This window comes from Amphibalanus amphitrite, unplaced genomic scaffold, assembly GCF_019059575.1.
Source record: "Amphibalanus amphitrite isolate SeventyFive unplaced genomic scaffold, NRLGWU_Aamphi_draft 000651F_arrow, whole genome shotgun sequence".
Lineage (NCBI taxonomy): Eukaryota > Metazoa > Arthropoda > Thecostraca > Balanomorpha > Balanidae > Amphibalanus > Amphibalanus amphitrite.
In genome coordinates, this window is record NW_024882145.1 from 204361 (window position 1) to 220038 (window position 15678).

General features: G+C 54.7%; 1 protein-coding gene across 4 annotated transcripts in view; it reads right to left on the reverse strand.

The window, feature by feature from the left end:
- The window catches only part of LOC122363993 (protein groucho-like), a 49500-nt gene that overhangs the window by 9167 nt on the left and 24655 nt on the right, over positions 1 to 15678 (reverse strand). The window contains exons 8-11 of one of the 4 annotated variants that reach the window (XM_043333920.1): positions 12964 to 13080; positions 7610 to 7861; positions 2320 to 2508; positions 778 to 857 (exon numbers count right to left, since the gene is read on the reverse strand). In XM_043333920.1, the coding sequence (XP_043189855.1) occupies positions 778 to 857; positions 2320 to 2508; positions 7610 to 7861; positions 12964 to 13080 (638 nt within the window). Of the gene's footprint in view, positions 1 to 777; positions 858 to 2319; positions 2518 to 7609; positions 7862 to 12963; positions 13081 to 15678 lie in introns of all 4 variants that reach the window. The other 3 variants (XM_043333921.1, XM_043333919.1, XM_043333918.1) reach the window with 3 other exon arrangements.

The following is a 15678-nucleotide window of genomic DNA, read 5'->3' on the forward strand; positions in this document are numbered from 1 at the left end:
TCCTGACGAATGCGGGTGGGGTCGGCCCGTTCACATTTCGGAGCCAAGTGCCAGTGCGAAGGGCGTACCCGGTTAGAGAAAGGGGTAGGGAGAGAGAGAGAGAGAGAGAGAGAGAGAGAGAGAGAGAGAGAGAGAGAGAGAGAGAGAGAGAGAGAGAGAGAGAGAGAGAGAGAGAGAGGGGAGGGAGAGAGAGAGCGCTCGCCGCTGCAGACAGTCTCAGTTAGCCGGGCCCGGTATTGACGCGGCTGCAGTGGGCCGCTCCGTTTGTAAACACCATAATAAACCGGCCATCAGGTGAGATACGGTCTCGTTCTGTGTGTATCACACAAACCACCGCCACACACCAAACACACAGCAGAACGGAGCGCCCCCCCCCCCCCCCCCCGGAGGGGGGAACGGCAGCGTCTGCAGCTGGCTGTACGTGGGGGCACAGCGCTGGCGGGTTAACGTGCTGAACGTCGTAAAAGCGTGGTTTACAGGGGTGGTTTGACGACTAAAGTCAACACAGCTGTGCGGAGTGAGATCGTGTTGGCACAGGCATTACCCCTTAGCCGCCGGTTGGCAAAGGATCGACTGCCATAAAAACATGAAACCGCTAGGTCGAACAGCATAAGGGATGAACGTTTGACGTATCTACACAAACACAAACAATAAAAAAGAGTGGCTGTCGCCTTGCACATATCTGACAACAAGCACAAGCAGAGGTAGCAGAACAAGCCCGCTAACACAGAGTCCAAGATAAAGACAAGCTAGCGATAACAGTTTGATTGCACTTACGGCTTTCCTCCGGGTCCGGTGTGGCCATTGGAGGGGATCGGAGGCGCGCGTACCGGTCCGTGGGCGTCGTAATTGACCTGCTGGGTCACAGAGGGGTCACCAGGTCAGTCGGGGTCACACGAGGTCACACATCCAGCGCTGGTCATGACACACCACATTCAAACACACAAAAGCTACAAACCCTCCCCACAAACACGATGGGGAGAATGACTGATCGTGAGAGGCCAGCGATTGGCAATATTGCGAATGGTTCGTCCGTCCCCTTACAAAGGTTCATTTCATCGTTCCATTTTGCGTTCCTGACTTTTTTAAAATCCGCTCTTCCTCGCAGGGCTCCAGCGCGTGCGTTATTCTGAGCACCATTTTCGCGCGCGGCCGCGCATTTTCCCCGCCGTTTGGCCGAATTGGCGCGCTCCAACTCAATCTCTTCTGGGCCCTCGCGGGCACGCAAACAGCCGCCACGGCGCCGCCCCCAGCCATATTGGCGGCGCGCGGCCCCCAGGGTCCCGGGACCATCGGCGGACCGGCACCGCCGGAGCAGCGCCCGCAGCCAGAGAGCAATCGATTCCACCCGCTAAGAACTCATTCTCCTGCCGCCCTCCTGGCTGCTAAGAAAGGCGACGAATTATTCATCAGGGAGCCGCTAAGGGCGAGGGAAAAATTGAATTTGGCGTGCAGATGAAGACGGCAAGATGGCGGATAGAGCTGCGGGAAATAAATGAGGCAGTGAGGAAGAGAAAGGGGAGCGAGGGAAGCAGCCGCATCGCGCTTCCAATCTGGTGCCTCAGAGCTCTGACGGCTTTCCCAATGAGGTGCCACAGAGTAACTTATGAGAAAAGCGACTAACGGGCAGCGCGGTTACTTGAGGAATAAGCATTACTGTCATCAAAACCTACAAAGACGTTTGTGACTCCCTGCAGCTATAAATGTCACAACACCATCAATCTTCTCTCTAATATGCGCTGCAGCGCCACGGTTGTAAGCAACATTTGTTTAAACCAGCTCACTTGGCAAACATAGCACCGTTTGAGTTGCACACAAAGTGTTCCTAACGACACTTTATTCACGCGGGCGCCCTCCGAGGGTTGCATATTCCACCTCGCCTACCGTCAGCGTCTAACAAACATCGTACTAGACCGGCACGTGAGGTTCCACTCTAATCACCCCCCACAGGACAAACACTCGCCTCCTCCAACAACACACACTTCACAGTCAAGGCGGCGCGGTGGAGCGAGGAGTGTAAAGCACGCTCTCAGCTATACAGGACGTGAAAACCTGAAGTCCGCCAGCGAAACCGACTGTGTGTCCGAAAGTATGCTAACATGGATGTGGAAACGGCATGATTTTGCGAGAATATATCACTTGAGTGTCACTATAAGACGCGATACCCGCTTTTCCCCCTCCCCATAAACCTCCATTCCTTGGGGTAACTCATCCTTATACCCCACCCTGGATCTTCTACTCCCCGGGTTCACAAAAATTACTGCGTTAGTAAAGGATCACTCTTACTCCCATAGCACTCTCCCTCATGAGTCCACTTACCGGTGGTCCTCGCAGGTAGCCGGGTGCCATGGGCGGAAAGCCAGGCGCCGCGCCGGCCGGCAGGTCAGGTCGCTGTCCGGGCGCCATGTACGGAGGGTAGCCGACGCCCGGGGCACCGGTCGCCGCCGCCTTCAGGCTGCCGTTGGGCGCCGACGTGGGCGTCAGGGACTTGCTCACTGGGGTGGTGGGCTTGTCGAGCTGAAACGGTGCCGACACACTGAGAGGGGACGGGCGCGGAGCTCGGGCGTAGCGCGGGGGGGGGGATAAACACTGAACGACCAGTTAATATCGTTACACAGAGTGAAGAAAGAGGGAGAGAGCCATAACGACCACCAGTCACGGCACACAGCTGATTGACACGAAAACAACGACACACGGTTAACAGCACGCGAAATATGACTGCCAAACACGACATAGGTATAATTCACTCTGTGAAAATCCCAAGATAGCCACATAATAAGCGCATCATAATTTGATTCATTAGTTTTTCCGCACGCCATTATTCAAATTGCCCGTGCGGAAAATAACGACGGCGGAGTGGCGGCGGCTTTCGCCACCACTCGACATTTCACAGGAAATATCGTCGCGCCACGGAAGAAATATGGGGCTCACCAAATGACTTGCTAAATCGATGCTACCGTTGCAAACGTCTCCAAATGCATTACTTTAAGTGGCCGGGGGCCGGTCGACCCCTGTGGTGTACTCAGAGGCACTCGTTCACGGCAACTAGCCGCCACAGTTGAGCGGCGGAGACGGCGCGCTGAAGTTTGCACAAATGCGTCTCTGCCGTGCGAGGGTTGCTGGGGCCGGGCTGTGCAGTGCCCGGAAGCAGACTCGGGGTCTGAGTCACCGACTCGGGAACTGGGACTGGTTTGGGTAGCAGTCTCGCCGAATGAATCGTCAAAAGAGAATGGATGATGTCCACCAGCGCATAAATTGTCTATCACTCGCGAACAATGTTCTTTGCTTGCGTTCAACTAGCACAGTGACAGCGTTACTTCTAATGCTTCATGCTTCAACCTATGTGGCTGCAACATATGTCCCAATATGTGTGCGTAAGTGCGCGCTGTATCTCTAATTTCACTTGCATCACCAAGCCCCCAGCTGGCCGGTATCAGTGAACCCAACAACAGGCGTTCCCCTGGTAAGCTTCCTCCCCCCCGTATAGGGGTGTGTGGCGGGCGGGCGACACCAATTCCCACTTCCTGCACGAGTGGTGTGCACGCTCCACGGCCCGACCCCTCGCGGTGGGCACTGTGCAGTGTGCACTGCAGGGGTGGCGGCAACAATGCACCATTGGCCCGACACGCCGTCGTGTTGAGCAGAACCGATCCGGAGGCACGAGTCGGTAAGGGCACACAGGAAGGGATAGAGGAAGCGCCGAACCCGATTTGGAACGGCTCGAGATAGCGCCTGTTCAGGCAAAGCAAAAAAGGAAGCAGCAAGCCCAGTTGATTCAGCAAAAGGTAAAGAGCAAGGAACTGCGCGAAAATAACATATTGTATAAAAAAATTCAGTGAGAAGGAGAAACCATGATAGAGACTAGAGAGCAAGCGCATAATCAGAGTGAAACACTGACAAGGGTAAACCAAAGGGCGGCACTGACTTAGGGGTCAGGTCAATGAAGGTTTTGAACCGAGGACAAAGGTCAAGCCAGAGAGCGGACCCCGACCCAAAGGTCAGACAATCGCCTTCGCTACTGTGTGCAGGGTAGTTATCGCCAAACATATTCCCTTTGTTTGTGTACGGGACCTGCGGTGTACACACTCTGTCGGCATGGCCGGCGCAGCGGGGCGTGGGTGCTGCATTTTTCAGGTAGACTAACGAGGCTCGCGCCGCTGCGTGTTTGGCGGCGGCAACCGGGATCAATAGGTCGGTCCCGCAGGGGCACACCCACGCCTCAGCGCAGGGCGCAACAGACTCAGTTGAGCGTTCCTCCGAGACAATGCGCGACCCGTGATGAAGGGATGGCGTGGCGAATGGAAGCGTCAATGGGTCAGCACCAGAGGGCATTCGCCGGCGGCAGGCACAAAAACCCACGCTGTGTACTCTGATAACTACGCGTCAGCTCGGCGTGGTCCGCAATGTGACGTGTCCGTTTATTGCCGCAGTCCATTGGCACAGCGGCATAACGCTATCGAGTCAACACTGCAGTGGCAATCTTCGTCCGCTCTTTGCGTCAGCCACTTGGCGAGGTCGTTAGGCACACCCATCGCCGCATGTTGGCAGTGAAAATACGACCGGTCCCACTCCCTCGGGCCATGGGCAGGTCGACGTTCACCACTCGCTGCGCCCATCAACCTCTTCGCCTATCGATCCGGCTTTGTTGGGGAGCGTCGGGAGGGGAACGTACTGCGCAGACCCTTCCCAAACATCATCACCACCGGACGGGTGAGACGCAGGGTTGTGTCTGTCCACAGAGCGACGCTGTGTTCCTGACCACGCTCTTCCCTGAGACCAGGGGGCGGCCCGCTGGTCGCCAACCCCGCTCCGACCGGCACAACAACCGACATCGATCGATGCCGAGGTCCCGAGAGGGCCGACCCGCCGTCGAGCACGGCCTATCGCCCTCGATCGCATTTCGCACTCTGCCGGACCAGTTATCTGGCGGAGGAACACGCAGTAACGCGGCCCGGAGGCAGGGACGAGATGTCCGTCCGCGATGTTGGCGGAGCTGAAGGATCGTTAAGCGGGACGGACCCTCCTCGCCGAGGTCCGGCGGGCCGAGACGTCGTGAGGACCGAAAGGCCTAGATCCCCGCTGTGATCCCGGGAAGGGAGAAGCACCTCAGAGGGCCGATACCGGGGAGAAGTACCTCGCGGGGCAGACATCAGTCAATCAGCTCTACCAAGGGACTGTCAAGGTCAAGACACTTTTCTACTTGACAGGAAAGCCATAAAAGCACCCTTACGGCAGGGCTTTGGGGGTCTGGAATGGACGAGCCTTGTCTGAGCTAATCTTTCTCGAGACATTGGACATGTCTAGTGTCTACCCTTCCAGCAACCCCAGTAACGCAAGACCTCTTCAAGCCTAGTTACCATCTCTATCCATACCTCAGGCCACCACGTGGGGCGAGCGAGACGGCGAGTTCCAAGGTCTAGTTCCCAAGCTCTGGGGCAATTCCAGGGGTGATCAATGCATTCGGGTGTCCAAGATGCCGGTTCACTGACCACTGGATTTCTCACAAAAGCCTGATAGACAGGCCACAAAAACATGCCACAAAATCAAACACTGAGTACTGTTCAACTGCGCACCGCGACGATCGAGGGACAGTGTCCGACACGATACAAACAGCTCCAATGGTCAAGAATAAGGATGGAAAAAGGGAAGCAAAACATATGTCTTACACAATACACATTTGGAATTTACCAGCAAGAAACCACAGACAAAAAGTAACTGACAAGGCACACGTGATACCTATTGAGCACGTGACAACTTCCTATCCCTACCTATTTAATTTCCACAGCACACCACACGGTCATTATAAGTTATAACACATAGCACACAAACCAATAATCGCGTCCACTCCCTGTAACCTCTAAGGAGTCCTGTTCATCCCCACCCCCGGACTCAGCCCAGCCAATATCGACACCACCCTGTCCGTCCACGGGGCCGTAACACGGGGAACACGCCGCGCGGTGCTCCCTGGGGAACACCTCAGCCCCATCGGGTCCTGATGGTGATTGGGTCTGCAGCGGCGGCCGACCCGACCACTCGCCGTAAACGTCAGAGTACGAAATCCGCCGGGTACGACCGCCATATCCGGCGCCGGGCGCTCGTAGGAAGGTGGCGGGGTCCAAACGGCGGCTGCCGGGGTCAGGCGGGGACTATTGGCTGCTCCAACAGAGACAGACTCCATTTGGAGGCTTTGTTGACCCCGTATTGAACGCCGGGAGGGAGGGGTGTACTCCCCAATGTGGGGGTGGGTACCCACCCAATGCAATCACCCCCTCCCCCACCAGGCCCCACAGCAGGTGGTGTGTGCCCGGAGCGTTTTCATTAGTAAAACAGACCGTGGACGCCGGGTACATAAGGGCTATCGCCTGTGGCGTGTGGTAATCGCCCGCACAAATAGCCCCGGGCGGTGTCCACACGGGGGGGGGGGGAGGCACCTGCCGCAGGAGGGGAGGGGGGGGGGGGGTCACCAATCATGGTGACACCCGGCTGTATTCGCACCACGGCAGGTGACACACGCTTCCTTTGTCCATATCGACAGTGATTTGTGTGCCGTATTCATTAGAACATTTTTGATAATAGAAATGTGTGTCAAAGGCTGCTATAACCAAAATAATGGGACACATCTAGTTATACCCTAAATAATGAAAATGCAATACAACCCCAAATAAAGTATTATCAAAATCAAAACAAACTTTTATATGCAGCCAATAAGCAAGGATGCATGGCCACCAGGCTACCAATGCCACGAAAACAGGGCTGTGCACCCATTACAGAAAAGTGACGAATTGCCATCTGCAGCCGGCCGATGCAATGCCTCATCAACCCCACCCCGAAATCACTGCGCGTCCGGAGCGATTGTGGCCGCGGCCATCGTCGCTACCCTACAGCGCTGACTCGTGTTCCTAAGGGGACACGCGCGCCATAAAAGAGCAGTTATCGCCGACGGGTGGGTTAACGCTGCAGCGATGGCACCCAACGGATTTACGAGAGTAGGAGAGTCCTGACTCTGATCTGGGAGTCAGAGCGACGGACAGATCAGACACAGAAGGGCCGTGTTCGACAGAAGGAAACGAACACGACAGACAATGTTGTACACGTTTGCAAGAACATCAACAAGCTCTGCTTATCACTTACACAGAGACAAGGACACAGCAGAGATCAAGGTGCTGCATAAAAAGCTGAGCCGAGGATACAACCAAAGGAAACAAATCATACAAGTGATCGTAGGAGAAACATGTGATAATGTGCATATGAAGACAACAGCTAAAGATAGACCAAACTGCACAAGAAAACAGCTGCATAGGCGCCGGAAACCACAACTGAAACAAGTTCCTCAACACTGCCTCAGAAAGCAACGCTCGTGACTTTTCCTCAAGACCACCACAACTTCCTCTGGGTTGGCTTCCGTTGACAGATAGCGGCACAGCGACTATAAATGATACACTGCACAACCGGAGGTGTACACGGAGTCACAGGGGACGGTACACTAACCATCGGAAAGTGTGCGTTGTACCAGAGGAAGCGCGTACTGCATTACAGACCACACATCCCTTCCAGATATGCTCACCTCCCACCCCTCACCCCAACACCACCGTCCGGGGCCGCCACTTACCGACTCTTTGCGGCTGAGGCTGGGCGTGCTGCGGCTGCTGCTGCTCTGACTGGGAGGCCGCTCTCCTCCGGGAGGGGGCTTTCGGTCGTCGGAGGATCCAGCACCGGCCGCGCCGCCGCCGCCGCCGCCCGGTGCACCGTTCCGCAGGTCCGAGGGGCGAGGCTCCCCGTTGTGACGTGGCGAGGTGTCGTCAGGTCCGGCGACGTCTACCACCAGATCTTGGTCGGACTTTTCGTTGTCGGACTCGTGATGCTGTCGGGGAGAGGGCGTGGTCAGAGAGGCGGTACGGGGGACACGGGGAAGGAATTGTATCGCGCCAATGGGTTATCAGTTCACCGCGTCAGCAGATAAAAGGAAAGGTAGGGAGGGACAAAAAGACGTCACAGAAAGAGGCGAAAGCAAGACGACAGTTGGGAACGCAGACATCGTGCCCATCACAGCGAAATTGAAACCAGAGAATCCAACAGGATTTTATCGGTATTATCATCGGTATTTATTTATTTATTAAAATGCCACACTGGACAGTGTAACGGCAAATCCAAAGCAAGGAGCACCTCCTGCATCCTAAAACCTATGGACGATGGCTGAAAGGGCAAGCCACTCGCAACAGCACTCGTCAGCGTAAGTGCAGCTCCAAAGACGGTTCAACAGCAATGCCATTACACTTATGTGGGCACGTAGCTGGAGAACGCTATCAACATTTTACAAGACGTCTTTCAAATAAATCTTGTAAACATGAACAGGATTTAGGAGTCATATGCATTACAACAAACAAGGTGGTGTGGGCAAAGCAAATAAGCTCAAGGTACAGCGACAACAGGAAAAACGCAGCAACATGAATACGTTTGAAAAGTACGAACACGTGTTATCTACTTTTTACCAAACTTGGACACATAAAATGACATTGAAAGCAACAAAATGTCACGTTTTATCCACTTAAGAAAGCTAAAAGATAGACCAACACATGTACTGATAGCTATGTCACATACATCACCTCACTGAATCGTTTCAACATCAGGCGTAAGATAACAATGTCAGTCGATTTGAATTCAACTTAATCACCGTATTCTGACAGGCAGAGACTGACAATCTCCAAGTGCCTCACTCCTTCCAATCCGCCTGACATGCCACCCACCTAGCAATGTCACACTGGATAGACACAGTCATTTGTCTGGTTTAATCCGTGGCCTGTTTAACTTACGAGGTGCTGACCTTTGGAAGGCGCTCAGTGGAATACCATTTGTCTCATAAATGTCACGCGGCCGGCCTTACAAGTGGCGCTTTATCTGCCACGCTGACAGACCGACATCGGGGCGAATCTGTCACGCCACGCTGACGCGATGACGGACGAACGCCGGCGAGAATCCGTCATCCTGACGCGCCGCGATGAGGCTCGATGACGTCCGATTAATGGCGACTTCATCTGCGCGACTCCTCGACGGAGTTTGATGGCCATCACTTTCAGCTCGACTGACGGGATATCGGCCCTCATATCACCGCCATCATGGCCGATACTTCAACTCTAATCCCGGCATTGATGACCAGGGGCGGCGCCACGGGTTTTCGATAGGGGGGGACGGGGACCGAAAATCGAAAATCCCAAAAGTAGATACTGATCGTGTATGCAAAAAAAAAACGAGGCACGTAACGCCGCGAAACTTGGCAAGGCCCAAAACACATCGAATAGTGCATCCCGTTTCCAAACTTATCCTAGGACACCTAAGATCGATCACCTTTTCAAGCATCCTTGCCTCTAAATTAAAATTTGCAGTCTTGCCAACTCAAAGCTGGTTTCCTACAAGCTGCGAATTGCTTAGGTATGAGTAGCAGTGCCAGCTACTCTTACGTTTCGTACTTTCAAATTTTCGATCTTACGTCTGGTCAGCTTCAGGGCTTCACCATCATATAGTCATGGAGGAAAAGTGGGAATGTCTTCTGCTCTGACAAGTGCGCCAAAATTGCAATATAATTTCAGAATCATGACATCACCACCTGATCCATATGCAACGGGCAGGGTGCAGCTAATGGCTAGCCGTCAGTGGTCATGTCATCGGTGGTCACTCAAAAGGCCATGCTAGGTCATGGAAGGTCACCAGCCGTTATTTGATCACACTTTCTGATTGATTTTACTTGCCAAGAGCTTTGCGGGAAAAACGAGCGCATGCACCGTTGAAAAAAATGAGTGAAAGGGTCTCAGGTCCGGCGACCTCTGCAGGTGAAATGCCCCAGGGTAGGATTCCGGTGCTTGTTGATTAACTTCGTCAAAAATGGCAGTAGAGCTGTGATGTCGGCACCATTGTGTTCGTCATGATCGAGCTGGCGCGACCTGCATCGTTCTCATATTCACCCTCCAATCGTAACAACTACAGCAGGGATTGGCAAATGGCGGGGCACTCCCTTTGGGAGGTAATGAAGGTCTCTGGAAACATCATCCCACATCCCTTTAGCATTAGTGGCTCTCCTTATGGAACAGGTTTCTTGACTGGTCTGTTTCACCCCAGAATTCAAAGACTAGTCAAGGTAAAGCCGAGCGCACCACAGTGAGCACAATTTGATAAGCTGGTGTATCTCAATTTTCATGTAGAACCTTTCACGTATCACGTACCTAAAACCCTTTCGTGCACTCATGCAAAAGCAACTGCCATGTTTCAACAGCTGGTAATGGCATTTTCACAGCCGCTGACGTAAGAAGAGGAGGGATGGGGGGCTCGATTAGACCCCCAGCCGTTCGGCCGCCGACCGAACTTAGTTTTGCAGAAAAAAACGAGTGCTATCGAACCCCTTGACGAGAGGGAGCCGATGCTATATCCAATTATAAGGTCTTGGGCTACTGCGTGCTTTTTTGGTCCTGCCTGTGATCTATCCGAACACTTCTCCCCACAAGTGCTGGGGTTAAATGGCATAGATTTCAAATGGTTCCTGTGGTAGAACTGCCATGCTTGAATTTGACTAATTAGGAATGGAAAATTTTCATATAGTAACGGAAATCTATGGAATTTCAGTGAACTTGGTTTTATCGGCAATGGGGTCTGGCAGTGGGGTGGGGAGGTAATAAGTAATAACCCTGCCTGGCGCCCCAAAAAGGGGGCACGATCCCCGAGGCCCTGCCGATCACCTTATAACTACAGGCATCACAGCTCCACACCTTTTGCAGATGGCCAGGACCCCCTGCGATGCATCCCAACAGCAATATTTATTCAGAACCTGCCTTGATTAACCAACGATGCATTAAATGCGACGGATAGCTCTATAATGCATTATTATCAACTATTGAACGGGCCTCGCCGATAGGGGGGTACTGTACCCCCCTAACTTTCGATAGCGGGGGACCTGTCCCCCCCGTCCCCCCCGGTGGCGCCGCCCATGTTGATGACCCTTATCGACCGCTACCGTAAGATAGAGAGGCGTCACCACTTCAGCGCCTCTCGAAAGCCACCGCGCGGCGCCACCCATCTCGCACTCACCATGACATTTTCACATCGCTGGCGGATGAGCAAACAATCCCCGGGCCAAGGCTTCGTCACTCACCCCACGACCGCCTGGGCTTGTTTCATGTTTACCAAAGGCGTCTCAGCACATTTAAGCCGGCGGCCGACGGGCATTATCGGATACCGTCCGGTAAACATCGGTAACCCTACGCCGTCCAAATAATCCCCCGTCGCGAGATCTCCAAGATAAACAGTGCAGCGCGTCCACCGCGCGGCCGGTTAGCGCCGCGTGGTGCGCCGGCCGAACCCTCGGCTACTGACTCACCGCACCAGAGGCAAACGCGGCGCACTGATAGTGACGTCACAGTCCACAGTGCCGCAGCCAAACACGCAGAAGGGGTGGGCATTCCTCAAGCGGCCAGCGAGTCGACCATTGCCCATCTGTCTTCCACTGACTGACACGTCGACCGCGCAGTGCTGTGCCCTCACATCAAACAGCTCATAACTCAACCAGAAGATGCTTCAATCTCCGCTGTGGCGTTACGCCCTCTTCAACTCTGAGCTCAAATCCCCACCATTCACAGGACGCCAGATGGGACGCCGGAGAATGGGAGCCATTCGCGGCTTCCAGCCGGAAAATGGATGCCGACAGCCCAATGACGTCACTGGGAAGCAGGTCGGCGCAGCGCTCAATGGACGCCGGTGTCACGTGACCAGACCTATGACGTCATAGGAGTCGAAAGAGATGAATAAGCTCACGTCTGCGATGGTGGTATCCGCCCGATGGAATCGAAAATGAGAGACGGCTTCAGCTTTATGGTTTGAAATGGACGTCATTGACGGATAATCTGACGTCTCGGCTGCCAAAAATTTCTCGAGAGATGATCTCTGTTCAAACTTCAGGGCTTTACATTACAGGATAAACGAGCGAAAGCCAAGCCTTTCAATCAATCATTCTAAGCTAGCGATGGAATTACAATCGGCGGTCTTCGAATCTCAGCACACGTCTAAGCCCTCGTTGACGTACAGCGTGCATATGTAATGACTCCACGGTGCCACGCACACCTCCACCAGACAAGACAAGGTCACAGGTCACTGCCTAGTAGAGATGTCAATCGGATACCAACTTTTTGGTATACCGATACCAAACCGATACCAACTTGGTATTTGGTATTTCAATCGCAGTGTGTTTGGTATTTTGTTGGTATCATAAGCCCTCACTAATGTATAAGAGGCTAAGAAATCGGTAAAAAGTTGGTATTTCCCTCAGTTTCCCAAGTTGGTTTGGTTTCGGTATTTTCCCGTGGTTTTGGTTGGTATTTGGTTTGGTATCGGTATTCCGATTTTCCGTAATTGACATCACTACTGCCTAGTGCCTACGCTCCACTGGTCGCTGCCTACACTCTACTGGCCTACCGCGGGCGACCGCAGCATCCAGGCGGTGGCCGCGCCGCCGCACTGACCACAGGAATGCGCCGTTCAGCCACAATGTGGCGCCTACAGCCTCTGAGACAGCCAGCTTCCCCGCCACAGAGAGGTGGTTATACTTGGAGTAGGACCCTCGTCCGCGGTGTCGTGACTCAAGTCTACTAAGTCACCCGCAGACGCCGCAAAGCATATCGGTTGGTGACGTTATGTCAGACTGGTGACGTCATAGTATGAGATAAGAGAATGAGTCCCCATGTCTGGGGTGCGCCTAAAATCGCTCGTCGATTAGAAATCGATCACCGACTTGCAGACCTTGCATGATAGGCTAATAGAATAATCCCAGAAACACCAGCTGACCGTGACCTTCTGTTGCCTAATTTTGGGTATCAGATGCCAAGTGCGCCCGAAACAGACAATCACCTTCCCTTTCCCCCCACGACCTCTCCCAAACCTCTCCAGTCTATGCCCCACGCCTCCCAGCTCCGTGACACCACTGACCTCACGCTTGATGTTCTCCTTTCGCCGTTTGACCTCCGCGTCCCGCTCGTCGGGTGTACGGGACCGCGGTCGGACAGGCTTTTCTCGGTCCCTGACGTCAGGGGACATGGATCTCCGCTGAAACAGGCAGCAAAAAGAAGTCAGGCAGGCCCACAGACATGCGGCGGCGACGCATCAACTAAATCAGGGACAGACGACTAGTAAATCATGCAGATGTCACACGGCAATGAAAAATTCGTGAAGTTCCGTAGATGATAAGTCGATAATTATTCATTTGTGATGTAAGCAAAGCATAACTACTAACTAGCATAGTTGAACCCTTATGGGATCAGTTATGATTTGGTGATGCGGACTGCGGATCATATCGCTAGGTGGGAAGGGGACGCAAGCAAATCAACGGCATGAAAGACTTCCTTGAGCTCGATTGAACAAGGATCCTGGACACAACGCCCAAAAGACCGATAACATATGCAACGCCAATAGCCTGTGAGTAAAGCCAACTGCGTGAACCAGCCCTAATCGTTCTCATTCAAGGAACGTCACCTCCGGGTTCCCGCAGCCCCTTCCACAAGGTCGATCCTCCAGGAATGGCTCCTGAAGAGCTCGTTCGCGGAAGTCATCATCCACAGCGACAGGGCTCCACTTTCGTGGCGCGGCGGCTGGAGACGCGGCTGCCTAGTTCCCAGTCGCGGTCGGCCCAATGGGTCAGCTCACGCAGGTCGACCACACGAGCGCGGCTTTCGGCGCCGGCTCGTCACTCCCCGAGCGGTCGATCTGCGGTCGTCGACCACCCTTCGACGTGACGTGCACACAGACATCAGCGTTTCCGATGCGGTTACGCTGTGGTCGCGTCACGGTTTCGGTCGCTCGAACGCCAATTACGGTTGGACATTTTCTGGGCGCCATCATGTGGTCGCGACGAGGTTGTTTGGCGGTTCATAGGCGGTTGTTTGGCGGTTCTCAGCAGCCACACGCCGCACCGTACCGCTCACCGTTATTGCTTTGCACACGAAGTACCACCGTTACGGAGCATTCAGCTTGTCGATGGCCACCTCGACTACCCCGTCGGCCACAGAACGTTATCGACCCGAGCCGCCGACACTAGTGTGCAGCCGCTGCCAACAGCTCGTTATTATTGACCACGCCCCGTAATGGGCGTGAGCTATTCAGCGTGGTCAGATGTTAATAGCGCCATAGACCGGGTGCGGAGCGGCGCCGCCAGCTCAGAGCTCATTAGCGGCACCGTGAGCTCCAGCGGTGCTCGGCCCGTGCGGTACCGGAGCGGCGGGATACTCCGCCCACAAAAACCCGACCCATCATCACAGCAAGGTATGGAGATCAGCCCGACCGGCGCACCAGTCGCAGGGCAGGGCCTCCCGAGAACCGACCCGTCCCCGCCAGCAGCATTTCATACCACTTGTAGCAACACGGCACACATCTGTCGGCCTGCTCTGCCGCCATGTTCAACACGCCGCTGACGCCCTGCAGAGTCGTGTACCCATCAGCGCGCCGGGTCCGACCTCGCTCGGGGCATCTTGTACCCTCTCCCTGCACCGCAGAGCCGGTGTAGCTCGTTCGACCAGCTGTTCCCATCAGCGCGGTGCACCTCTCGGCTCAGATCCCGGCATGCTGTGCAGCTGTTACAGTCATCGGAGAGCCGAAACCCCAGCCCGCACCGGTGCACCGGTCGAAAGCGCGATCTGCAACGCTCGTCTCCACTGGGCGCGGTGCTACTGCCATTTCCTAGCGCCGCCGCCGCGTTGCTCCAACTATACTCTCAGCACAGAATGTGTTCCGGCCGTGTTCCCTGTATCTGTTGTGTTCTTGCAGTAATCCCCAGCACTGGCTGCATTCTGGCTGTGCTCCCTGTGTTCAAGCCGTGTTCCCCAGCACCGGCTGTGGTCCACCCGTGCTCTCTCAGTACCAGCTGAATTCTAGCCCCTTTCCCATCGTCAGCTGTTCTCCAGCCGGCGTATTGCGACAGTATCCGTCTCAGCACCGAGGCCGGTTAGCTCTGAGAGCTGTCCCCGACCGCCAACCGGTTCCCCGCGGCAGCTGCCGCCGCACCGGCCTCGAGCGGCCTCCAGAGGCCACGGAGGGCGCCCCGGCTGATAGCGGGCGAGCAGGCGCGGTGTCGGGGCGTCGCCGACATTCCGCCGACATCGCTCGGATGGCGCCCGGTGACGCCGTGAGGTGCGACCGTGTGGACACTGGACAGTCTCCGCGAGCGGGCACACCCTGTAGGCCGTGTTACACTGCCGAATTTTGGCCACGACCCTGTCGCCGAATCACGTCGTGTAGGAAATCGGCGAACAGTTTACCGACAGAGGCGAACAGTTCGCCGACAGAGCCCGATTTGCAGAAAACGGTTGGGGGGCCCCCCTAAACGTGCGCGGGTCAAAGCTGATCCATGATTCGGCGAACATCGCGAATGAATGGCGAATCTGTTGCGAATAGTCGGCGATACCTTGGCAACAAGTCAACGCACGCAGCGACATGTCGGCGGCGACTCGGCGACTGTTTGGCGATCATGTTCGTTTATTATAAATTCGGCGAACGGCCACGAAATTTTCATTTTTCATGAAATATTCGTGGCGGTCGTGACGAACCGTAAAAGTCGCGCGGTGGACACCGACTGGTCTGCGAAATGCCAAGACCATGGAAGAAAGATCCCGAATCGGTCCGCGACATAGGATGACTTGCATATTCGTGCAC